A 27,596-nucleotide genomic window follows, 5' to 3' on the forward strand; every position below is an offset into this window, starting at 1 on the left:
ATGGCATCTTTGACCCACAAAAATCATGAGGGAGGTAGAGGAGCATCAAAATGAGGACTACCTGGCAAGGAAATTATTTCTCCTTGCACACTGAGAAATCAATGAACAGTATCCTGAAACCAAGTAAATCATCCCAAAATATTTATATATTTTTAAATTATATGTTTCAGGTATCTGTGAGTGTTATGTGCTGTGTATTGTGTGTCTACAATGGTCTGAAGAAATGTTGTTTTGTCTGGTTGTACATGTATAGTCAGATGAAAATAAACCTGATCTTAAAGGCATGGAAGTGTACAGCACAGTACAGAGCCTTCTGCCCACAATGTGCTGATCTATAGAAACCCACTCCAGCAAATAGCCATCTATTTTTGATTATCCATGTGGGTATTCATGAGTATTTTACACGTCCCTATGCACCAGCCTCTATGACGACTCACAGCAAAGCTTACCAGGCACCCACCTCTCTAACATCTCCCTTTAACTCACCTCCATTCACCTTAAACAGATGTTCCTTGATGTTGGCCATGGCCACGCTGGGTAAAAGGTGCCAGCTATCCACCCTGTCTACTCATCTCATAATCGGTCCTGTCACCCTCTGACATCTCTGCTCAGCTGCATCTTTGGTTCAATTTTGCGTCCCTTTCCCTTTCCAGATTGGGGGCCTGTGACCATAGGGATTCATGCTGGTTCCCTGTAGCTTGTCCTATTGATTCATGATTTGGATGATGAGTAAATTTTCTGTCAACCCAATCGGTGATATGGGGATAGGTGAAGATGGTTGTCTGAGGTTACAGCAGGATTTGGATCCACTGAGACTCTGGGCAAAGGAATGGCAGGTGGAATGTTTCTCAGACCAGTGTGAAATTATGCATTTGCAGAAGTTAAACCAGTGCAGGAGACACACTGTGAATGGCAGGTCTCAGAAGATTTTTGTTGAACAGAGGACCCTTTGGGGCCAACTACTCAGTCCCTGAGAATGGCAACAGACGTGGGAAGATTGAGGAAGGTCTGGTATGTTCATCCTTCCCCGGCCTAGGCATGAGTTCAAGTCAGGACATAATGTTCCAGATTCACAAAATGTTGGTTCTTCTGCTTCAGGGGTGGTGTCTGCAGTTCTCATCACCACACAAGGGAGGTGAAGTGCAAAATTACATAGAAACCACCTCATAAAAATAAATAAAAATACTGTCCGAAAATTCAAAGTAAGGTTGGGAATCATTCAGGAATCTGGTGGCATCTATGGTCTTTAAATTAAAAACATGCTTTGGCGATTTGAACATGTACATATCTTTCGTGCCCAGAATTAAAAGGTTTCAATGGTGAGGAATGATCTCTTTAAACAAGTGAATGTTTCAAATGCCCTATGATCTGTGCAAACCATGGCAGATTTCCCACTTAAATAAAAGAAATGTGCGTTTGCTGTTCATCGATCGTTTGAAAGCACTGCTCATGGAATTATACATTCGAGCGGCGCAGCCACTTCATCTCAATTGATGATCCGTGGTGTTCCAGAAATAATTCTACATATGCCAACTGCCATTATGTTTAATGCAGTTTACTTTTATTTACAGAACGGAAATACTCTGATGTTAGGGTCCAACACTAAAGATGAATACACGGATTGTTTTGTGGGATTAGTATGAAATTGGTCATCGTTCTTCGGTATGTCCATGAAACAAATTTCCCTGGTTATATAGATTATAAACGATATTGAATTGAGGTCCACTGGGAGCAATTTAAGATTGAGAGGAACATTGTGCTTTGTACAAGCAAAAGCCTGAAAATCAGCATTACAACTGGAATCAGGTATTTTGCATAGAAGGGGATGGTGTCATTTCGTTTGAGATCACAGGTTCCTTTTCACCAGAAATGCGTGTGCCAGTCAGCTGGTGACAACATAATGCGTTTCACGCCAAGCACTCAATTTTTTTTTCTTTCTCGCTCTGGAAGCAGGATCTCCTCTGCGACCGGCGACACAATCTCAAGACATCGATAGGCCATCGGTCAAGCAAGTTGGCATTTTGAACCAGTCCGTTCTGCCTCTGTGAAACGCTGCCGATGAAATTGCAACAGCCTGTCCCTCCATTAATATTTCCCTAAGAGTACCAACATATTTTTCATCATCCACTATACCCTGCACAGATATCGATAGCCTGAAGAGCCTGTTGCTGGTTGTCCAAACCGTAGATCAGTACCAAGAATTGCCTCTGAAGGTAGTCGTATCCGGGGCAATGCTTTGCTGAATTTTATTTTCTACTCATTTCACACCTCGGTGGAAGTGCAGGAAATAAGGAATGTGAATGTGTTTTCAGATCGCTCCTCTCTATCCTGTACAATTTCCGAATCATGTGGATTGCGTAGGTCAGTGTGTGCATCAGCGCCTTCCTGAATTGATTCTGACTCGCTACATAAATACACGTGTTGGTGCAAGTACTGAGTAGTTGCAGCATCGTCGAAACGTGTTCTGTGATGAAACTCGGGTCCAATGTCGACGTGTACATGTAGTTACCTGTAATTCGCACATAGAACTTGTGTCCTATCTTGGCACCCCATAAAAGGATGAAACATCCACTGATGCTGAAGAGTAAAATGACAGACTTCCTCCGGTTTTGCATCTCAACATCCTGGATCTTCTTTCCATTTCGGCAGCTCCGCAGCGCACTCCGGATTCGAGTGGACACCAGAATGCGTCTCGCTGTCAGAACATTGAGGAACAAAATGATAACGAACGGGGCACAAGAGGTAAAAATGAAGTGGAACATTTCATAGGCTCCCCATGCAAAAGATTGCAGGAATGTCAGAGATGGGATACAATACCATGGGATATTATCAACCAGGATGCCATATTCATATAGGAAATACCAGGGGACGCTCTCCACACAAATCAGTGCACTCACTGCTCCGATAACCGCGGCCGCCGTTCGTTCCGTGCAATATTTTGCTTTCATGTTGTCACAACAAATGGCCACAAAACGATCAAAGGTGAAAGCAACAGTTAGCCAGACAGAAACTGCATTGATTGCGAATCCCATAAAGGTTTTCAGTTTGCACACGGTAGTAATGTACAAAAAGGATTGTTGGAAATGAAACAGTGCTGTCCAAGTCAAGAGCGGATCCAAGATAACGACCAGGAGATCGGCCGCCGCCATTCCCACCAGGTAGCGAGTGATACATTTGGAGAGGCCGCACCTTCCTCGGGACAGAATCACAATGGCCATCAGGTTCACTGCCAGAGAGACAAGTTGTGCAGAGAATTTACCAATCGGTTTATGAGCATGAAAAAAGTCGCTGCAGAGGAACTGAGTGGCATAATATCATAGAGTCAGACAGCATGAAGCTGGCCCGTCCGCCCACCTCACCCAGGACAGACAAGTCGCCACTCTAGTCTAATCCTATTCGCCGACATTTGGCCCATTTCCGTCGAAATGTTCGTTCTGCATTTATTTGTTCATGTGTTTTTTTTTAAATGCCGGATGCTTCTTCTAGTGCTCAGTTACTGATACGGTCAACCCAATGAGTGATAAAAAAAATACCTCATGCGCTGCTTGAAATTCTAAACCCTCAATAAACTTTCTATTTGCTGAACGTACCAACCTGAGAAGAAAACTGTGAATATTCACTTTAACCATGCTCCTCATACACCTCCATGTGTTCACCACTCAGTCTCCTACACTCCAGGGAATGAAGTCCCAGCTAACCAACTTCTACACCATGACTCAAACACTCCATTCCAGTGATAAACTGATAAAGCCCTTGCATCATTTCCAAGTCGAACTACCTAAACTATTCTCCGACCATACCACCTCCGTTGAACGTGCTAGGTTCTTTGTGAGATTCGTTGTGATGCCAATCAAGTATTTCCTCTGTAAGGACGTGTATCATGTGGCCACTCGAAGTCGCCTCTTGTTACAACATGCCCAAGGTGCAAGCCGAAACGGTGGTCCTGCATAAAACGTTAAATAACCAGCAGCACAAGAACATGCCCAGCCGGCCGTTGATAATTGACATTTAACAACATAGAACCAGCAAAATCCTCTACCCTTATTGCTTGTGTTAAATGGCTGCTCGACCTCTTCTTCGCTGACGCAAATAAGACTTTGAGGCGGAAACCTTACCTCCTTCTCGTTTGTCATCTAATCCGGAGCTCATCAAGACAATATGCTCTTTCTCTATTCTTTGTGCACTCACGATTGCCTGACCAAATTTCGCACCAAAGCAAACTTTCAATTTGAATACAACACGGCCGTCTTTGGCTTAATTGCGGGAAATTGTCAGAATACAGGATGGAGCTGGGGAAATTATTTGTATGATGCAAGGAAAACAATCCTACTCTCAATTTCCGCAATATCAGGGAGATTATTGTGGGTTTTAGGAAGGGGAGGTAAAAGCACCACGTATTTGTTGCACAGAAGTGGGACTGTCTTATCATTTGTTTTCTGGGAGTGACATATCGCAGGAAATTTACTGCAGCCGTACAATTGTCACACCCATTACTCCATTTTCAAATAAATGTGAGGAGAATTGGCATGTCGTCGAACACTCTCTGAACTTTCTGGCGTATAATGTGGAATGTGTATTGAGTGGTTACATCACGACACGTTTTGTAATTCGACTGGCCAGGATCACAAAATGTTGCAAAACATGGACAACTCTGTCATTGGTTCCGACTTTCTATCTACTGAACAGATCTATGGAGGCACTGCCAACGTCATAAAACACCCCATCACAGTTGTCACAAGCGTTTCTCGCTGCTACATTGGAGAAGAAGAGAAGCCTAAATTCCGGCCCCTCAAGTTTTAAGAAATAATTTCTCTTTTCTTTCTTTGGCTTGGCTTCGCAGACGAAGATTTATGGAGGGATAAATGTCCACGTCAGCTGCAGGCTCCTTTGTGGCTGACAAGTCCGATGCGGGACAGGCAGACACGGTTGCAGCGGTTGCAGGGGAAAATTGGTTGGTTGAGGTTGGATGTTGGGTTTTTCCTCCTTTGTCGTTTGTCAGTGAGGTGGGCTCTGCGGTCTTCTTCAAAGGAGGTTGCTGCCCACCGAATTGTGAGGTGCCAAGATGTACTGTTTGAGGCGATATCAGCCCACTGGCGGTGGTCAATGTGGCAGGCACCAAGAGATTTCTTTATGCATTCCTTGTACCTCTTCTTTAGTGCACCTCTGTCACGGTGGCCAGTGGAGAGCTCATATAACACGATTTTGGGAAGGCGATTGTCCTCCATTCTGGAGACGTGACCTACCCAGCGCAGTTGGATCTTCAGCAGCGTGGATTCAATGCTGTCGGCCTCTGCCATCTCGAGTACTTCGATGTTAGGGATGAAGTCGCTCCAATGAATGTTGAGGATGGAGCAGAGACAACGCTGGTGGAAGCATTTACAGTACAGAAAAAGGCCAGTTTGGCCCTACTAGTCCGTGTGGAACATCATCCCCCACCTCGGCTTATTGAGCCGCAATTGACCCATAACCCTCCACACCTTTCCAGTCCATATACCTATCCAAACTTTCCTTGAATATTAACATCGATCTCCATCCTACCACCACTGCTGGAAGTTCATTCCATATTCCCACCCACATCCTGGGTGAAGAAACTTCCCCTCATATGTCCCTTAAACTTTTTCCCTTTTACTCTCAATCCATAACCTCTTATTTGAATCTTCCCCTCTCTCAAAGTCTACACACATTGACTCTATCCGCCCCCCTTTTAATTTTGAATACCCCTATCCAATCACCTCTCAACCTTCTACCAGTTCAGGGAATAAAGTTCCAGCCTGATCAACAGTTCCCTGTAACCCAACCCCGACAACATTCTCATAAATCTCCTCTGCACTCTCTTCATACAGTTTATATCCTTCCTGTAATTCAGCGAACCAAAATGCACACCATATTCCAAATATGGCCTCACCAATACCTTATTCAATTTCAACATTACCTCCTAACTCTTGCATTCTATATTCTGATTTATGAAAGCCAAAATATTAAATGCCTCCTTCACCAGCCTATCCACATGGGATTCAACTTTAATAGAATTATGTACCATGACTTCTAAATCCATTTGTTCCACTGCACTCCTCAGTTGTCTACCATTTTAAGTACATGTCCTGCTTTGATTAGTCCTACCAAAATGTAGCACCTCAGATTTATCAGTATGTGATAGCCACTCCATCTGCCATACCCCAGCCCACTCTTCTAACTGTCCTATATCACCCTATAAGCTTTCATAACCTTCCACACTGTCCACAACACCACCATCCTTTGTATCATCTGCAAATGTACCAATACAATTTGCCACCCTATAGTCAAGATCGTTAATATACATGACAAACAGCAGTGCACCCAGTATCGATCATGGATTTCAGGGTCACGGACTGTCCCGTACTGGCCTCTCCATAAAGTAAGTTAGGATCCACAAAACAAATCTGTCTGAACCATTGAAACGCCACTTCTTTATCTTGAAAGAACTAAGATTGTGAATATTTATTGTCTATCTCGCCTTTATTTTTATCCTCTATTTTCATTCTGCAATCAATAAACGCTCATATCTGGGCTACAATAAGTACCTCTTTGACTACTGAAAATAAGACTTACTTATTGGATGGCAATGCATACGTTATCGTGATCAGCTTTGGTCCAGAGTTATCAGAATGTGTTGTCAAATTGGAGAGGTTACAGGGAAGATTTACAAGGATCTTGGCAGGACGCGGGGGCTGGAGCTATCGGAGAAGGGGGAGGAGGCTGAGCTTTATTCCTTGGAGCGCAGGAGGATGATGGATATTTTTTTAAAAATAACGAGAGAAATAGACGATGTGAACGCAGAGAGCCGTTTGCCGCCTTGGCGGGGGAAATCATTAACCAAACAAAGGTTTAAGGTAAGGGAGAGATTTAACAAGAATATGAGATGTACATTTTTTAGGGAGATCGTAGCGGACTGCCAGAGTCCAGGTTATGTCACGGGAGTACAATGTTTTAGAAATATATTGAACAGGTCCATGGATAGAATGGTTTTATAAGGATGTGCGCCAGACGCAGGCAGGTGGGACAAGTATGAAATGGACATTTCGGCTGGCGTTGGCAGATTGCGACGAAGGGCCTTCTCCAGGTTGCTTTCCCCTATAGCTCACTGATATGCTTCCTGTGGGCGTGACATGCGAATAGCACACCGGAATATAATGGTTACATTGGAGGATGCGATATCATTGGAATTTTCCACAAAAGTTTAGATGCAGGCCGTACGAAATTTCAACGAAGGAACAAGGTTGGGAGAGGCAATCGGCAGGCCACAACCACCGAATGAGACATGAGAATTTTTTTTTTTACCGTCGTACACCCATGTCAGAACATCGGAAAACATCTGCTATCATAGTTCAGAGCAAGCAACTTCCAGTTGAAACATGATCAATTTTTACCATTCACAAGCTCTTAAGTAAATTGGAGTGGGAGTTGGCCAAAGACCCTTCACACCTATGCTCTCATTCAATTCTCTATTCAAAATTGGCCCCAACTTCTCCTCTTTGCTACTCTCCTAACACAATCAATTTCTCGATCATTCAAATACGTCCATCTGCACTTTTCACACGATCAATAACCTGCTCCCGCTCGCCTGCCTCTGGTCAGAGAATTCCAAACGTTCACCATGCGCAGAATGACCAGCACCAAAGTTAGTAGTCCGTCGCTCTCCAACCAGTAGAAACAGTGAACATCATACCTATCATGCACATTTAGGATTAGATATATTTGGAAAAAGCCATCTGTCCACATTGTGTGGAACTCGTAAGAAGAGAGAGCTCATTCTGCCTGGATATCGGTGACATGTTGTATTATGCAGGGAACTTTTTCCAATGACTTTGTTAAAGAAGTAGAGGTGTTGGTTAGTAAGTTTGCAGATCTCATCCGAGGTTGGAAGCCTGTTGAAGTGATGGAACCTGAAGTTGTTCAGGATTAATGACATAATTCTTCGCAGTTTGGTGGAACAAAGAGATCTCGGTCTACAAGTTCACAGAGCCCTCAAAGCTGCCAGCAAGTTGACAGGATGTTTAAAAAGACACGCGGGTTGTTGGCCTTCATTAGTCGAGGGGAGGGAGGTGGGTGTGTGTGGGGGGGGGGGGGGGGGGTTGTTGAGTTCAAGTCGGTGAAGTTACCTTGTTGTTTAACTAGATTTACTGTTATAGAAAAATTGGCGAGACCACACTTGGAGTATTTTGGTCTCGTCATTATAGGAAGGGTGGTAAAACTTCAGAAAGAGCGCGGAGGTTTGCCAGGAATCCTTTCCGATGGTTCACTGATAAGTATGAGAAAATGTGGAGCGAAATGGACCTTGTCTCTTTGGATGACACCAAGGAGAAACAACATAGAGTTGTGTAAGTGAGGGTTATAATCGACTGGAGAGCCACTAACTCTTCCCAGAATATCCTTGGTCAATAAAACAAAACTGCTGTATGAGGCGAATGGACCGTTTAGCCAGATATCCCTGGTAAGGTTTTTTATGGATGTGATGACTACCTGGGATGCATTGCGGGTTTCGGGGAGTTGTCGTTTAGGATGATACAATCGGGAAATTTAAAGGATACTGTGATCTGCAAATTGATGTAATAAATATGGGGTGTAACTGAGTGTGAGAGGGAAAGGTGAGAATCATTGTAGAGGTGGTTTGTATTAGATGAGACAATATGGCTCACATACTGGGCTGTTCTCTACTGTTCTGTCTTAAGTGATATGTTCACTGTGAAATGAAACAACATAATCCTGGCTACACTCATTTCATCATCTCCAATCAGAAGGAAGATTTGCGAATGTGAGATCAGGCACCACAAGATTCAAGTTCAGTTTAAATTAAAATCTAGACATACAGAAAGGTAACATGCTCTTTCAGTCCACGAGCCGGTGCAGTCCAATTATACCCAATTGACCAACACCCGAGGTACATATTTTAAATGGTGGGAGCAAACTGGAGCGCCCGTAGGAAACCCACACAGACAAGGAGAGAACGCATAGACTCCTTATAGACAGCGCCAGGTTATCGAATCCCGTTCGCTGGCACTGTAACAGGGTTCCGCTAACCGCTGCAGTAATCGTACCAGCCCCATGCTAACCCTGCGGAAATTATCAGATCCCTGAACGAACTTCACTTTGGTAAAATAATAATGCAATTTTCTCACGTATAACAGATCTCCCCCAAACCTCTGGATTAGTGTACTGTGTGTTTCTTCTTTTACTACGTGTGGAATGCCTTGCTCCACCGCTCTCAAAGCAAACATTCTCTCCGCGTTTTGGTACATGTAAGAATGAATTTGAAGGTGAATTTGAATTGATATCTTGATACCTCCAGCCGAAGTGTAAATTTGGCTCCCATTTCACCCAATCCATGCAGTTGTAGAAAATTTAGAACAATTAGACCACCTGCCATTTTACGTCATTCTCAATCTTCGACACCACGCATTTCGTTCTCACCTTCCTATCCTTGATGTTATATAAACTAATCAGGCTCAAGAGCAGATATCTCGGCCACTCTATTTGCAACGTTGCTCCAGCCTGAAGAGCGCCATTTAATACCAGCTCCCAGTTGTCCGTGATACATTCAGTTTCACATCCATACTGACAAACCGCGCTATCGTTCTTGAAATCATTCTCTTGTGTTAAACTGTTCTTCTGCTCCCATCTGATGCAGCCCATTGACGCAGCAAAGATGGGATAGAAAATAACACGTCCAACTCACAATGAATCGACAAACGGATCCGAGCGTACGCAACATGTATCCTGTACCCACTGCAAGAGAGCACTGCCTGAAAGGGCGGCAGGATCAATGTCATGAAGGTAAACAAGAAATCTGCAGATGGTGGTGTCTCGAACAGTTGAGAAAGTGCTGGAGAAGAGCAGCAGATCATTCCGCATCTCGAGGAAGCAAAAGATGGTTCTGCACTTTAAATCAGGCATTTGTGTCATGGGCAGGGAGAGGGATAAAGGAAGGAGAGACGATATTGGAGGATATGCTGATTCGCCGATCCCGTGGAAGACTTCCCACCGTTTCATCGGCCCGGGTGAAAAAAAAACAGAAATCTGATGTTCATATCAGTGGAGAGAATAAAATGTAAAACTTGTATCAACATGCAATGTTTTATCGTAGGAGATTTTACCAATCAATAACAATATTGCAGATAAAGAGAATCCCATCGGAAAGGAACACAAATGTCAGATAAAAGATATTGGCCGCTCGGCCATTCAGGCGCTGGATCCAAGATCGGGCAGCGAAATAAATATATCAAATTCCAACTGTACAAGTCGGAGAAAGATTTCCACGACCAAGTGTTATAGAGCTCACCAGGTACTCCCACGCACGCTAGAACGGGATAGTAAATGGCCTCTATCCGATGTATGAGAGGATATCCCATTTTTGACAGAAGAAGAAACCCCATATGTTCCGTCAGTCACAGCTCTGGCAGCAAGTTTAATCTGTTGTACCCATAACAGACACCATTTATTCAAAGGTTACGTCTCCCCTGAGAAAATAACAACTTTCATTGAAGTCATATGGCCCATCGAACAATCACATTAGATCTGCCCGAACAGCTCTCGTGTAAACAACATGGGTAATTGTGGAATATGAAGCTTCATAAGAATCACTGAGGAAAGATCCAGAAATAAACTGATTTGGGCGGAAGAGTAAAGAATGAAGATGCTGGTCATTTAGTCATTCAGTTACTAGAAAAATAACTTGAGTCGTGGTCACTCAGGTGCAAGGGAAATAATTCCCGTTATTTGACCGCATGTGAAACGCTTGAACCCCTCGCAGCTGAGCAGAGCAGTTCACTCGATAAAGCAATACACGCAGGATTAGATCATGAATTTGGCTCATCTCTGCTCACGGAAAATGCACGAGGAAAGAAGAAGAAGGACGGGGATATTCCTGCGAATTACATCTGACGATAATTTTTTGGGATTGGGCTTATTTTCTCTGCAATGCGCCATAATGAGGGGAACGTTGATGTTTCGAATCAAAGTTAGAACCACAGAACAATACATCACAGAAATAGGCCACTCGGCCCTTCTAGTGCGTGCCAAACTATCATTCTACCCAGTCCCACTGACCTGCACCTGTCCATTGCCCTCCATATCCCTGTCCATATTTTTTTGAAATATTCCAAATATGGCCTCACCAATACCTTATTCCCCCTAAACCGTTCCCTTTCAACCCTTAACCCATGCCCTTTGGTTTGTATCTCACCTAACGTCAGTGGAAAAGCCTGCATCTACACCCCTGATCATTTTGTATCCTTCTATCAAATCTCCTCTCATTGTTCTACGGGGAATAAAGTCCTAGCCTTTTTAAACTTTCCTTGTTACTCAGTGCCTGAAGTCATGACGGCATCGTAGTAAATCCTATGGGCATTTGTTCGATCTTATATAGGACAGCAGTTAACAGCGAATGAATTTTGCATGCCGTTGTGCTTTGGGATTTCGTCTGAACAAATGTGAAATGTTTCACATTAGGAGGTGAAATGTACTGAGAAAATGTGCAGAAAATTCAAGACATCTAAAATCGTTGATGCACATATAAATCTGAGAGTCACGTCTCCATGAAGATGACCGTACAAGTTCATCGGAGAGTAAATAACGCGAACGATATGCTTGCCGTCATGGTCTGCACATTGATTGTAAAAGTAAAGAAGTCTTACTTAGATTGGACCAGACTGAGAACATTGTGTGCAATTCTGTTTGCCCTGTTAGGGGAAGGCTATAGAGTACTTGGTAAATGTACAGAAGGGATTTACCAAAATGAGTCTCTGATTAGAGGATGTGAAATATTCGGAGAGGAAGGAATAATACGTTGGTTTTTTTTCTGCAGAGAGAGAGAGAAAGCCTCCAACATTGATGACAGCCTACATTGTAGAAGATAACATTCCGGGAGGAGTAGATAGTTTGAACAAGTCAGAATCTCTGTCGATGTCACACACCTTAAGAACATACGTTTAAGATGCGGTGGTTCTTTAAAGAAGATTCGGGAATATCATACAGGGTCTGAAATACGGTGTCATTGTTACTTGCTGGTTCAAGCAAATACAACAGCTCAGAGAGCTGTTGATAAACACCAAAATTAGCAGAAAACGAAGAAATATGTATCACGTGCAAATGCTACATTCCAGGCTCCGGGAACACTCTAACAAATGCAACAAACTCTTCGTGTCTATCTGTGAAAATTCCGCTTAATTTCGGAAATATTTTCCGCTCTGATGCGATAAAGGCCTTTTCCTGTCAATAACCTTTGGATGTTCTCCATGCTATGTCTCAATGTGAGACACATTTAATTTAAACCGGTGTTTGTCGATCTCTCGAGCGCGGGACGACACCAGAATATTCAGCCGAATTATATTACAACAAAAAAAGGACTTGATAAAAAGTGAACACCTTCACATGGGCTGAGAAACAGGTGGGTTGGAAATGCGGTGTTCTAACGGGACAGGCTTGACAGGATAAAATCTTCAACTTTGGGAATGCAAATGGCGTCATGAATCCGCAGCAACAGGCAGATTTCGCCCAATATGACTGGTCAGCCAGGGGTTTCTTATCCTACAAATCCTACCCTCCAAATTATCAGTAATATATTCTCCCAGCGCAATTGGCCCCGTTTTCTGTGTATTTCCCCTTGTTAGGTACCCAAACCAACACACAGTACTCGAACTATCGCCTCACTAACTTCGTGTACACTTCCTTCGGGTTCTTTCTTTTTTTCTACGTGTTCCCTCATCCACAGACTTTCCGCACTGCGGACTCTCTTCACCTTTTGTGGCCAACTCCTCTGCGCTCCGTCGTGGTAGCTGTGAATTCCTCTCTTCTGTTCTTTCTATCCTCATATCTTCGGCCCTTCGGCTGTGTCTTAACTCTCCAGTTGTGATGACCAGTGGATTGAATGCAACGGGAAAGATCCAATGACGCTCTGCCAAGTCTCAAAAGAATTACACTCATTTTTCCGCTCTTACCACATATTCAACCAAGTTTCCTAATCACCATCCCAGCCAGTAGATAAAGTAACGAGTAACTGTGAAGAATGTGAATCACGTGTTACACTTAATTCTGCGGACAATCGATTTAATCGTTTCATCTCCACTCTTTTCACGGCCACAGAAAAACGTTTTAATTCATTCACCGAAAAGAACTCTGATCGGATAATTATTGGGAATGACGGGCCAGAGAGGGGCAAATGGATTTCAACCCCAACACGTGTGGTTGCTGCACTTTGCTCAATTATGCAGCGGGGTGGCACGGATAGCGTAACGATGAGCCGAACCCTATCGCAGCGCTAACAACGCGTGTTCGTATCCGGTGCTGTCTGTAAGGACTTTGTACATTCGCCCCGTGCCTGCGTGAGTTTTCCCCGGGATCTTCTGTATCCTCCCACCTTTCAAAACGTATTTGGGGTATGTGGACGACTTGGACTCCTCAGCTGGAAGAGCATGGCTATATTAAATAAAAAAATATAAATGTAAAATTTAAATTTAAATGCAAAATTGTTTATAAACACGGTTTGGATTTGCATCATAATCTACTGAGCCATGGAGAGAGTTATGAACCCGGGATGCCAGAGAGTACAGAGGCATAAGCCCATGAAAGTTACAACTCAAGTGCATTGGGAGTGAAAAAGCCAGAGGGCACTTTCTCCCTCATTGGCCTTGATTTTTGGAATGAATGTGAGTACTCAATATTGCAGTTGACCAATGATAAGTGCGACCCACACGGAGAATCATATCTCGTTCGAGATCGCCAGCTGCAAGGAGGATATCAATGACCTGGAAGGAGTGAAGTCAAGGTTTACCTGGATGCCTGAATTTTAGTGAGACCTTGGATAGGCTGAGACTTTATTCACAATAGGTATGAGACTGAAGGGTAACTGAAGTCCCTCAGAGCTTGAGGGGTAGGGATAAATGTAATGTAATAAATAATCAACGAAATTATGATAATCGGTTTAAAAGGTGAGTTTCAAAAGCCATTTGGACAGACCTATCGCAACGAAGGGTTTGGAGGAATATGAAACGGAAGAAAAACAAATACGTCAGTGTTGGTCAGAAGTGGGCTTTCCCCGCTGTTTGATTCGATGAACGTTTGACTACGTCACACCACGAAAACTTCTATGATCGCAAAGAGTGGAGATGGATTTGGCAGTAAATATCACCAATAAACTTTACTGCTCCGATGGAGTTGAAGTGTGGTAAAAGTAATCTCAACAGCACCTCGGCTGCCTCAGAATCCTTAGTAAATTCGAAATGGCCACAGTGAGGGAGGAATTGGGCAGAGTGGACTGGGAGCACAGGCTAATTGATTAAACAGTTGAGGAACAGTGGAAGATTTTCAAAGAAATATTTTGAAATGCTCAACAAAAATATATTCCGGTCAGAAAAAAGGGCAGCATGGGAGGGAAAAATCAAACGTGGTTAACAAAGGAAATAAAGGAGAGTATAAAATTGAAGGTGTAGGTATACAAAGCTGCAAAGAGCAGTGGGAAACTTGAAGATTGGGAAAACTTTAAGAGACAACAAGGGGTTACAAAGCAGGTAATAAGAAATGGGAAAAAGGATTATGAAAGTAAATTGGAACAAAATATAAAAATAGAAAGCAAAAAATTTTATAAATATATAAAATTGAAGAGGGTGGCCAGAGTTAACAAATGACCCTTGGAGGATGAGAAAGGAAAACTGGTAGCAAAAAATGAGGAAATGGCTGAGGCATTAAACAAATATTTTGTGTCAATCTTCACGGTGGAAGACACATCCAGGATGCCCAATTGCGGAGTTAAGGATGCGAATGTTGGGGAGGGCCTTGATAAAATAGTTGTTACAAAGGAAGTAGTGATGGAGAAACTAATGGGACCAAAGCCAGACAAATCACCTGGTCCTGATGATATGCATCCAAGGGTACTGAAGGAAATGGCAGAAGTTATAGTTGATGCATTGGTGGTCATATACCAAAATTCCTTGGATTCTGAGCAGGTCCCGGCAGACTGGAAGACAGCAAATGTCACACCACTTTTTAAGAAGGGATGTAGGCAGAAGACTGGAAATTATTGGTCAATTAGCTTGATATCTCTAGTTGGAAAAATGCTTGGAGCCATCATTAAAGATGAAATAGTGAAACTTTTGGAATGTAACGGTTCAATCAGGCAGACGCAGCATGGCTTTAGAAAGGGAAGATCTTGTTTGACAAACTTGTTAGGATTATTTGAGGATATAATGGGTGCGGTGGATAGAGGGGAACAGGTTGATGTTGTATATTTGGATTTCCAGAAAGCGTTTGATAAGGTGCCGCACAAGAGACTTCTCATTAAGTTACAGCAAAGTGGAGTCCGGGGAAGTCTATTGGCCTGGATTGAAAATTGGTTTTCTGACAGGAGGCAGAGAGTTGGGATAAATGGGAGTTTTTCAGGTTGGCAGAGAGTGGTAAGTGGGGTGCTGCAGGGGTCAGTGTTAGGCCCACAACTGTTCATCATTTACAATGATGACTTGAAGGAGGGGACAAAATGTGGTGTAGCCAAGTTTGAGTGGAAGAGCAAATTGTAATGAGGATGTGGAGAGTCTGCAGAGGGATATAGTTAAGCTGGATGAGTGGGCAAAGGTCTGGCAGATGGAGTACAATGTTAGTAAGTGTGAGGTTATCCACTTTGGCAAGAAAAATAAAAGAGCTGAATATTATTTAAAGGGTGAAAAACTACAGCATGCTGTTGTGCAGAGGGACTTGGGAGTACTTGTGCATGAATCGCAAAATGTTAGGTTGCAGGTGCAGCAGGTTATTAAGAAGGCAAATGGAATGTTGGCCTTCATCGCTAGAGGAATTGAATTCAGGAGTAGGGCGGTCATGTTGCAACTGTATAAGGTACTGGTGAGACCGCACCTGGAGTACTGTGTCCAGTTCTGGTCTCCATATTTGAGGAAGGATATACTGGTTTTGGAGACGGTCCAGAGGAGGTTTACTAGGTTGATCCCTGCGTTGAAGGGGTTGACTCATGATGAAAGATTAAATTATCTAGGATTGTATTCCCTCGAGTTCAGAAGAATGAGAGGAGGTCTTATAGAAACATATAGGATTATGAAGGGTATGGATAGGATAGATGTTTTTTTGAAGCTGGCCGGGAAAACTAAAATGAGAAGACACAGTCTCAAGATTCGGGGGAGTAGATTTAGGACAGAGATGAGGAAAAATTGTTTTTCCCATAAAGTAGTGAATGTTTGCAATTCTCTAACCAGGGAAGTGGTTGAGTCTGCCTCATTAAACATATTTAAAATTCAGTTAGATAAATTTTTACATGATAGAGGAATTAGGGGATATGGGGAGAAGGCAGGTAGGTGGAGGTAGGTCATAAATTAGATCAGCCATGATCGTATTGAATGGCAGAGCAGGCTCGATGGGCCATTTTTGGCCTACTCCTTTTCCTTCTTCCTATGTTCCTATGTTCTTTTCAAATGTGTACCGTTGGAAGTATCCTGTGCAGATGTATCAATTCTTTGCGTTACGGAATTCTGCGTTGTGTGTTGGCCTACGTGTTGTGTGGTTTTATGTTAAAAAGTGACAGTTTGACTTAGAAAGCTAAGGTGAAGGTGGCCTGCTGAGAGAGTGGGAGACGGACTGAGCATGTGCAGAACAATGATCTAAAAATTCTGGACTTGTGCAATGAACTACCACTGGGAGGTTCTATGGAGTGGAAGAAGGCCCAAAGCATGAGTCATGGTCTGGAGGACAGTTTAGAATGTTGGAATTTCAAAATGGATGAACATTCCAAAGACAGCCTGAAGTATCCAGACCAAGCCAGTTGTTCCTGTCTCTGCAAGCATCACAAGACAACTTAGAATTTTGTGCTCTCTCTCTCTCTCTCTCTCTCTCTCAAAAATCTTTTAGCTTCAGTTTACCAAACAAATTGAATTTATTTTATGAACTTTGCTTCGGTTGAGATCAAAGTTTTGTGAGTCTTGTGATTTTTGTGTCAATGTTTTTTGTGTGGGCTGGTTGGAAATATAACTTAGACTCTAATTACAAATGTTATATTTAGGCTGGGGAATTTATTAGTTCTATAGTTTTATAGAGATTTGCATAGTAACCAATGGGCATAGTATAAACGGTGGGGGGGGGGGGGAATTTGAATTAAAATTTGAAGGTGATTTCTTTTGTTAATAAAGTAATTATTCATCTTTACCCCTGTGTGATATGCCTTATTTGTGGTTGCTGGTTTCATCTTGTAACATAAGTTGGGGTATTCATCTGGGATCAAACCAATTTGGAAGCTTAATGGGCGATTGACTTCCACTTTGTTATCAGTCATCTGAGTTTGACTTGACCTCCAGCTTGAAATTAAAAATAAATCGTGAGTGTATAAATCACCAGCAGAAAAACCAGCAACTATGAATATTGACCAGTTCATAGAGAACCCTTCAGTGGTTAATTTAAAAATGGCTACAAAGTCAGAACTGATAGGGTTGGCAAGTTAAAACTTCTTACAGTACAAACTAGGATGAAAAAGAAGGAAATTGCCTGAAATATTGTTAAGCACTATGTAGGAAAGGGTGTATTTGACAAAGCTGCATTAGAACAGTTTACAAAGAAGAAAACTTCAGAGGAAGTAAAGTTGGCTTTGAGAAAACTGGAGTTAGAGGAAAGAAGAGAGACAGAAAGGAAAGGTGAATGGGAAGCAGTAAGGCAGGCAGAAAGGGAATTGAGAGAGAGAGGGGGAAAAAAGAGACAGAAAGGAAAGCTGAACAGGAAGCAGTAAGGCAGGCAGAAATAGAGGAGAGAGAAAGAATGGAAGCATGAGTTAGAATGAGCTAAATTAAAGCTGACCCTAACCCAAGGAGAAGGAGAAGCCCAAAACTCACATGCTAGTCAGGAGATGTTTCTGTTCAGAAGAGAAGTGAGGTTAGTTTCTCCATTTGAGGAAGCTGAAATAGACCAGTATTTTCAGCATTTTGAGAAAGTCACTGTATATTTAAAATGTCCACCAGACCAGTGGTCACTCCTGCTACAAAGTGTTCTTAAAGGGAAAGCCCAACAGGTGTATTATGTCTAATGGTACAACAAGCAGCTGATGACGAATTTGTAAAGCAGTCTATACTCCAATCCTATGAACTAGTCCGAGAGGCTTAGAGACAAAAAATCAGGAATTTAATAAAGGCAGCAACCCAATCTTACCTGGATTTGGCTTAAAGGAAGGTTGTGTGTTTTGATCGGTGGTGTGCCACAATGAAAGTAGAAAATAACTTTGATTTATTGAGGGAAATCATACTTATTGAGGAGATTAAAAATTGTGTTCCAGATGATATTCAAGCGTACTTGGCAGAGAAAAATATAAAAATTTGGCAAGAATTGGCTAAATTCGCAGAGGAATATGCTTTAACCCACAACTCTAAGTGGACACCAGGGAAAACCATTCAAAGGAATACTGTTGATAATCCAGGTAGAGTAGAAAGAAAATCTAGAAGTGAGGTTAAAGGAAGCGAAATGGGAGAAAGACAAAAATTTTGAGTGTGATCTGCCACTATTATAAAAAGCCAGAGCACATAATAACAAGTTGTCCTGTACTGAAAAGGAAGAAAGAGAAAGGGGTGGTACCAACTGCCTGTGTTCAGAGTGAGAAAGTTAGGATATTTTTAAACCATTCATGACTGAAGGTTTCACGTTGGTTAAAGAAGGATCCAATCAATTGCCAGTTAAAATCCTGCGGGATACTGGAGCAGCCCAATCATTTGTATTAAGCAATGTTTTGAATTTTGGTGATGAGACCGATACTGGAGATGTGAATTTCATTAAAGGCATTGGTGATGAAGCAGAGCCTATACCTTTGCATAGAATAGTGATGAAATCAGACTTAGTTAATGGCCTGGGTATGATAGGCATAAGATCAAGTCTGCCAGTGGATGGAGTTTCTCATTTGTTAGGGAATGATTTAGCAGAGGGTAAAGTCATACCTGCGGTGAAGCTCACAAGTAAACCATTGATTTATGAGTCAGAAAATGATTTGGCCATCTACCTTGCATGTGCCATTACTAGAGCCGTGTCTAGAAAAAAGGTAGTAGTAGAGAAAGTCTGTGATGATCCTATAGTGGAGGCAAGCATTAAGGACAAACTTAAGTATCGAGCTTTGCTGTTGTAAAGAGAAGAATTAATAGCTAGACAAAAGCATGATCCTGATCTTACTGGTAAAAGGGATAAAATTCTGTCTAACCAGGAAATTGGTGTTTGATCATGAAGTCAGGGGTCCATTATTATTGTTGAAGGAACAGTGGATACATAATGATATACCAACAAATCTGTTGGATTATGTTTTTCAAATTTAAAAACAGATTACATCAGACTTGCGAGAAGGAAAGGAAAATTTTAAAGCTGCTCAAGGAAAAATGAAAATTTGTTATGATCAAAAAGCAAAACTTAGGGACATTAAACCTGGCAACAAAGTGTTGGTTTTGTTTCCAATGCAGTCAAACCCTTTGAGAGCTCAATTTCCAGGAACATACAAGGTGAAATCATAAATCACCTAGGTCACCTATGTCATTGAGACACCTGATCATCGAAGAGAGACACAGGTCTGTCACATCAACACACTTTAACATTTCTTTAAGAAAGTGACTGAAGAGATTAGGATTCCAACCAAGGTGCTAGTTATAGAGGAAAGTAAGGAGGAGATAAGTTTCATGGAAAGTCATGGAACACAGAAAGTGATAAACCCCAGGCTGGAAAATTCTATAGTTTTGCAAAACTTATACACCAAGTTAATTCATTTTACTTAATCAGAAAGGGAAGAAATGAAGTAATTACTTATGACATTTAAGAATATATTCCCAGATGTTCCAAGAAGAACTACTGTGGGTTGTCATGATGTGGAGGTCAGAGATGCTAAGCCTATTAAACAGCATCCTTACCGAGCTAATCAGGAAAAGAGCAGATTGTTGGATCAAGAGGTGGATTATATGCTCAAAAATGACATCTTCCAAAAATCAAGTGCAATTTGGAGTTCATCCTGCGTTTGGGTGCATAAGCCAGATGGCTGAATTAGATTTTGTACAGATTATCGAATTGTAAACATAGTGACAAAGACTGATGCATTCCCTATTCCCAGAATAGATGATTGCGTAGTTAAGTTAAGGAAGGCTAAGTTTCTTACAAAGATTGATCTCTTCAAAGGACACTGGTGTGTTCCTTTGACAGAGAAAGGCAGGGAGATTTCTGCATTTGTTACACTTACAGGATTTTATGAGTATAATGTTATGCCTTTCAGGATAGAAAATGCACCTGGCACATTTCAGAGAATGATTAATGCAGTCATTCAGGATTTCGAGCACACAGGGGCCTATATTGATGATTGATTAATTACTATGGATACATGGGAAGAACACATGCTTGAATTAGAGCAGTTATTTCAGAGACTGGTGGAAGTACACCTCACAGTGAATTTGCACAAGTGTGAGTTTGGACATGGCATTGTAATTTATCTGGGTTATGTGGTAGGATAGGGACAGGTGGCACCGGTTGAAGTGAAACTATTGGCTATCACTGTGTTCCCTATCCCAGTAATAAGAAAGCTCTTCGGAGATTTCTAGGTACGATTGGCTACTATCGTCGATTTTTTTTAAACTTTGCAGAAATTGCACTCCCATTAACAAAACTACTTGGAAAGAAAGAACAATTTATCTGGTCAGATGCATGCCAGGAAGCATTTCTGTAGTTAAAGGCCATTTTATGCCATCAACCTACACTTTTGTCCCCTAACTTTGAAAAGCCATTCAATTTAGCTGTGGACACCAGTGGCGAAGCAGTTGGTGCTGTACTGTTACAGAAGAAGGATGGTAATGGAATAGAATATCCTATTTCATACTTCTTGAAAACATTTTTTTTTCTTTTCCAATCTTTTTATTATTATTATAATTTATAAACACATACAGTTCAAAGAGATATGAAAAATACATAGTAAATAACGAATAATATTGCAGAATAAAAATATATCATAAAAAATTTTTTTAGATCAGTTTAGAGTATGAACTATCTCTAAAAAAAATGATATAATTAATAAAAATATATAAAAGAGAGAAAAAACCCCAAAAAGGAGGAAAAAACAAATCTGAATTAAAAACTTAAAAAAAAACCTACCGATATAGCTAAACCACGCCGATCATTCCGATCTCATCTAACAGCCCAATTATCATACATAATCATAAAAAGAAAACAGAGCCAGATCAACTCACCACAAATGAAAATATTGAATAAATGGTCGCCAGGTTAACTCAAACTTAGAAGGGGATTCATAGACAGAGTTTCTAATTTTCTCTAAATTTAAACATAGTATAGTTTGGGTAAACCATTGGAAAACAGTGGGAGGATTAACCTCTTTCCAATTCAATAGTATAGATCTTCTAGCCATTAGTGTAAGAAAAGCAATCATACGATCCGCAGGAAGAGATAAATAAGTCAAATCTGTCATAGGTAATCCAAAAATTGCAGTAATGGGATGTGGTTGTAAATCAATATTCAAAACGGTAGATATAGAAAACATTTAACAACCATCAATGAAATTACTTGACCATTGAGAAGGAGTTATTAGCACTTGTTTTAATGTTGCAACATTTTGATGTGTACATTTCTACTGCTCAAAAACCATTCGTAATATATACAGATCATAATCCATTAGTTTTTCTGTTTAAAATGAAAAATAAGAACAGATGGTCAGTGAACTGGAGGTTAATGCTACAAGGGTATGATTTAATTATTACACATATAATGGGTCAGATAATCTAATAGTAGATTGTTTGTCAAGATGTTAATCTGGGTAGATATGAATCTAATCACATACTTATTGTAAAAATTAAGTTTTTATTTTATCTATGTAATACTTCCATTAATTGTTAAATATTTATTCTTGTGGACCAGATTTTCTTTAGCAGGGGGGGGTGTTACAGAGCTCTGTGTTGTGCATTGGCCTATGTGTTGTGTAGTTTTATGTTAAAAAGTGAAAGTTTGCCTTAGAGAACCAAGGTGAATGTGGAATGCAGAGAGAGTGGGAGACAGACTGAGCATGGGCAGAAAAGGAAGCCCAGAGCAAGAGTCATGGTCTGGTGAACAGTTTAGAATGTTGGGATTTCAAAAAGGTTGAGATCGAAGTTTTGTGAGTCTTGTGTGTTTTGTGACTAAGTTTTTCTGTGGGCCTGTTGGAAGTGTAGTTTAGACTTTGATTAAAATGTTATAAGATCAAACCAGCAACAACAAAGAAGGCATATCACACAGAGCTAAAAATGAATAATTAAATTATTAACAAAAATTCACCTTCAAACTTTAATTCGAAATCCCCCCTTTTATAACAATGCCCACTGGTTACTATGCAAATCTCTATAACAGCGTAAAAATAATAAATTCCCCAGCCTAAATTTAACATATTAGGCATGGTGAACTTTTACCCCGGTTTTATACCTGCGACTGCCAAGATATTATGGCCACTCTTCCACCTGTTGACCGGCAAAAAACTGTTAACATGGACGCCAGAGGCAGAGACAACATTCCAGGAAGCTACAGAGGCACTAGCTAAAGCAACCATGCTAGCACACCCACGCATGGACACCCCGATAGCAGTGACATCAGAAACCTCCAACACAGCAGTAAGAGCAATCCAAGAACAGCGAGTTGATGGCCAGTGGCAGCCACTTGCCTACGTCCCCCAGAACTTAAATATATTGCATTTGATCGAGCACTGTTGGTGCTTTACCTGGCTGTAAGGCATTTCTACCATTTCCCAGAAGGAAGGCAGTTCATTGCATTTATTGACTACAAACCCCTGACCTACATCCCGTCTAAAATATTGCAGCCACAGGCGGGAAGGGAACAGCGAATTTGGCTTTCATCTTAGAGTTCACCTCGGACATTCGACATGTGTCGGGGAAAGACAAAGTTGTTGCAGATACCCTCTCCAGACCTGAAATCAGTTCCATCACAGGGGGCCTGAACTTTGAGCACTTTGAGTAAGGCCCAGCAAAAGGATGCGGAGATGCAATCTTCCCAAACCGCAGTTACGGAAATCCAGCTGCAAGACAGAGAAATGGGCCCAGATCAGACTAAACTAATTTTCCACAGGAAGAGCCCAGCAGCTCGTACCCATATCGTGATGCTAAAGACTTTTCAACTTTATACACCGACTGTCTCACCCCTCAAACTTATAACAGCCAAGTATTTCTGGCATTGGTGAAAAAAAAACGACACACACAGTTGAGTCGAGATCGAAGATTGATTTATTGCTCTTCTGGTTCTGTTTATATTCATTCACTGCCTCTGACGACAGAAGTGATCATCTCAGTGCTGGCACCTGACTGGCCGGCGTTCCCACCATTGCCCGCTCTTTCCTGCCATGTGGGATGTCACGCAGGATGGCAGCATTTGCTCCCAGCGGTGCCCTCGCGATCCCCACATTTTTCTAGCCATTCATGGAGCAGGGTTTTGATATGGTTCCCGGGCCGCTACATGACCAACACCCCCACCCCAGAACTGATGATCAGAGTGTCCATTCCCACTTTGGCAGCCTAGCTGTGCGTTGCGGGAGCTCAGTCTCGACTGGCTGGCTAATGTCCACGTGAGTTAGTTTCAGGCGGAGCAGGGTGAATGTTTCCTCTTTGCTGGCAATGTCCAATGCACATGTCCACCTGTTATGCCTGAAAACCCTGTATGGCACTTTTTATGGTCGTTGGAGGGGTCCCAGCGCGCTCCCGCTTCACAAAAAAAAAACATTCACACGTGTGCAAATTTTTGGAGATGAAAGTTGGCCATGCGGCAGGGGGCTATGGAGGTGTTAGGGTACACAGTCTTTTATCCAACTGTTTCAGTACAAATGTGGAGGTTTCCAGATCCTTGGCAGTAGCCAAGAACTTCACTGGGATTTACAAGGGTGCGCCGTAGACCATTTCCGCTGCAGATGCATTAAAGTCCACTCTCGGAACAGTCCGTATCACTAGAAGAAACCAAGGCAGATGATCCGCCCAGTAGAGCTGCTTGAGCCGGGCAATCAGGGGTGTTTTTAAGTGTCTGTGGAATCGCTCCATCAACTAGTTACCTGTGGGTGATATGCCATAGTATGGTAGAGTTGGGTTCCAAACAGTTTGGCCATCGCAGCCCAGAGCCCAGAGATGAATTGTTCTCTCCTGTCGGAGGTGAGATGTTCTGGGACTCTGAACCTGGATACCCAGGTGTTGATTCGTACCCTTGCACAGGTCTCCATGGTCATCGGCCATCAGGCCCACCTCATAGAGCAGTCAGCCATGGTGAGGCGGTATTTCACCCCACGGGAAACAAGTAGTGGTCTCATGATGTGGCTGAACCTGTCCTGCACTGGCTTAAATGACTGCGAATGTGCTTTTTTGTTAGTTTGCACCTTGGACACCTGGTGGAGGGTGCAGGACTTGGGCAACTGACTGACCTACTTGCGGAGCCCATGCCAGACTAACCTGCTTTACCATGGTTCCGATGGCTGGATACACCAAGTTGTGCACTGCATCAAATACCTGCCATCTCCATGCAGTCAGCACAATGGGGCAGGGTTTGCAGGTGGAGACATCGCAGAGGAGTGTTTGGTTGCAAGGACTCATGATGTCATCCTCAAGCTGCAACTCAGAAAATGCCATCCTGTATGTCAGGATCTCAGGTTCATTGTGTTGTGGCCAGGCTAGGGCAGAATAGGCTATGCCCTGGGATAGGACATAGAAATACTCGATGGCTGGACAGAACAGTGCATCAGCCACCATGTTGCACTAGCTGGATGTCTGTGGTGAATTTGGAAAGGTGCCTCTGCTGTCTGGCCGACTACAGGTCAGACACTTGGTGAAAGGCCAAAGTCAGTGGTTTGTGTTCTGTGAAGACCTTGAATTGTCTGCCTTCCAAATAGTTTTGGAAGTGCCTTACAATCAGGTATGATGCCAATAGCTTCTGGTCAAAGATGATGTATTTAAGTTCATGTGGCTGGAAATGCTTGCTAAATAGTGCCAGGGGCTGCCATTGCCCGTAAATCAGCTGTTTGAGGATCTCCCCGATCACTGTGCTGGAGGCATCCACCATGAGGGCAGTTGGCATGTCCAGCTTGGGATGAACTAGAAGGGTGACATTGGCCAGAGAATCCTTTGTCTTCTGAAATATCTCTGAGGCTGCCCCATCCCATGCAGTCTTAATTGTTTCCAAGTATGAGCGAGAAAAAGGGGCACATGATCTGAGCTGCTGCCGGTATGAATTGATGGTAGAATTTAATTGTACTAGCAATCTCCTGCAGACCCTTCATGATACAAGGTTTAGTGATCCATCAAATAGTCTCCATTTTCTTGGACAGTGGCTTCTCCTCGTACCTGTTGAACCAATGCCCAAAGAAATGATACTTGGCAGGGTTGATGATCAGTACGAACTCCTGCATACGGGTGAATAGTTGTCTGAGGTTGGCCATGTGCTCTGAGTGGTTGCGGCAGGCGTTAAGGATATAGTCCAGGTAAGATGAATGCGAATGGAATGTGTTGGCCCATCAAGTTCATCAGCCCTGAAATGTCTGACAAGTGTTCTTAAGCCTGAAGGGCATCCTCATGAATTTGAACAGGCCGAAAAGGGTGATTATGATGGTTTTCAGTATGTCCTTGGGGTGCACTTGAATTTAATAATAACCTTATTAAATCAACCTTTGAAAATCCATGTAAGCTGGCAATAAAGTCTTGGATATGGGGCACAGTGTATCTGCCCGGGGTCGAGGCCTTGTTTTTTGTTTTTTTTTTAATTTTTTTATTTTTCACACCATAAATCACATTAGTCATGATACACACTTTTTCCTTTTCACACATATACAGTGACATTTTCTCCCCCACCCCCTCCTCCCAACCCACACCCCCCACCCCCCCCTCCCCTCCATTTAAGGTATACAATCTAGGATACATTAAACCAGTCAGACAATGTTGTCACTCAAAAAAAATACACCAGAAATTCTACTGAGTCCATTCTTTTCTTTCCTTCTCCTTCCATCAACTTAGGTAATGATTGTCCCCGGTAGGTTTTCGCTATTGTATTCAATGTAAGGCTCCCATATTTGTTTGAATATTTCAATATTATTTCTTAAACTATATGTTATTTTTTCTAATGGAATACATTTATTCATTTCTATATACCATTGTTGTATTTTCAAATTATCTTCCAATTTCCAGGTTGACATAATACATTTTTTTGCTACGGCTAGAGCTATCTTAACAAATCTTTTTTGTGCATCCTCCAAATCAATTCCAAATTCTTTGTTTTTTATGTTACTTAGGAGAAAGATCTCTGGATTCTTTGGTATATTGTTTTCTGTTATTTTATTTAATATCTGATTGAGATCTTCCCAAAATTTTTCTACTTTCTCACATGTCCAGATTGCATGAATTGTTGTTCCCATTTCTTTTTTACATCGAAAACATCTATCAGATACTGTTGGGTCCCATTTATTTAACTTTTGAGGTGTAATGTATAGTCTGTGTATCCAGTTATATTGTATCATACGTAGCCTCGTATTTATTGTATTTCTCATCGTTCCAGAACATAATTTCTCCCATGTTTCCTTTTTTATCTTTATATATAAATCTTGTTCCCATTTTTGTTTAGTTTTACCATTTGTTTCCTCATTCTCCTTTTCTTGCAGTTTAATATACATATTTGTTATAAATCTTTTGATTATCATTTTATCTGTAATCACATATTCAATGTTACTTGCCTCTGGCAAACTCAAACTGCTTCCTAATTTATCCTTCAAGTAGGATCTCAATTGGTAATATGCCAGCGCTGTATCTTGAGTTATATTGCACTTATCTTTCATTTGTTCAGAGGATAAGAATCTATTTCCTGAAAAACAATTTTCTATTCTTTTAATCCCTTTTTTTTCCCATTCTCTAAAGGAAAGGTTATCTATTGTAAAAGGGAGTAACTTGTTTTGTGTCAATATTAGTTTTGGTAATTGATAATTTGTTTTATTTCCTTCTACGTGAATCTTCTTCCAAATATTGAGGAGATGATGTAATACTGGAGAACGTCTATGTTGTACCAATTTTTCATCCCATTTATATAATATGTGTTCAGGTATCTTTTCCCCTATTTTATCTAATTCTAATCTCGTCCAGTCTGGTTTTTCCCTTGTTTGATAAAAATCTGATAGGTATCTTAATTGTGCGGCTCTATAATAATTTTTAAAGTTTGGCAGTTGTAAGCCTCCTTGTTTATACCATTCTGTTAATTTATCTAGTGCTATCCTCGATTTCCCCCCCTCCATGAAAATTTCCTTATTATTTTCTTCAACTCCTTGAAGAATTTTTCTGTCAGTTGTATTGGCAATGCCTGAAATAAGTATAATATCCTTGGAAAAATGTTCATTTTAATACAGTTTATCCTTCCTATTAGTGTTAGTGGTAAATCTTTCCAATGCTCTAAATTGTCCTGTAATTTTTTCATTAGTGGATAATAATTGAGTTTATATAGTTGGCCGAGATTTTTGTTTATTTGTACACCTAGGTATCTTATTGCCTGCATTTGCCATCTAAATGGAGATTCCTTCTTAAATTTTGAGAAATCAGCATTATTCATAGGCATTGCTTCACTTTTATTTA

General features: G+C 41.6%; 2 protein-coding genes across 4 annotated transcripts in view; both read right to left on the reverse strand.

Moving 5' to 3' along the window:
• Positions 1-2,246: 2,246 nt before the first annotated feature.
• Positions 2,247-3,149, reverse strand: LOC138756755 (G-protein coupled receptor 15-like). The gene has a single exon (XM_069923140.1). It carries the CDS (start codon positions 3,147-3,149, stop codon positions 2,247-2,249), a length of 903 nt encoding a protein of 300 aa, XP_069779241.1.
• A 9,950-nt stretch (positions 3,150-13,099) lies between these two features.
• Positions 13,100-27,596, reverse strand: part of LOC138758201 (neuropeptides capa receptor-like) — a 99,531-nt gene continuing 85,034 nt past the window's right edge. Inside the window, exons 5-6 of one of the 3 annotated variants that reach the window (XR_011354206.1) lie at positions 14,875-14,986; positions 13,100-13,449 (exon numbers count right to left, since the gene is read on the reverse strand). The gene's annotated coding sequence lies outside the window, so the exon portion shown is untranslated. Of the gene's footprint in view, positions 13,450-14,874; positions 14,987-22,550; positions 23,033-27,596 lie in introns of those variants that run through there. The other 2 variants (XR_011354205.1, XR_011354209.1) reach the window with 2 other exon arrangements.

The sequence above is a fragment of the Narcine bancroftii genome, chromosome 3, assembly GCF_036971445.1.
Source record: "Narcine bancroftii isolate sNarBan1 chromosome 3, sNarBan1.hap1, whole genome shotgun sequence".
Classification (NCBI taxonomy): Eukaryota; Metazoa; Chordata; class Chondrichthyes; order Torpediniformes; family Narcinidae; genus Narcine; species Narcine bancroftii.

Coding starts and splice junctions, on each gene's coding strand:
- LOC138756755 (XM_069923140.1), bottom strand. CDS start 3,149: ATGGCGGCGGCCGATCTCCTGGTCGTTATCTTGGATCCGCTCTTGACT.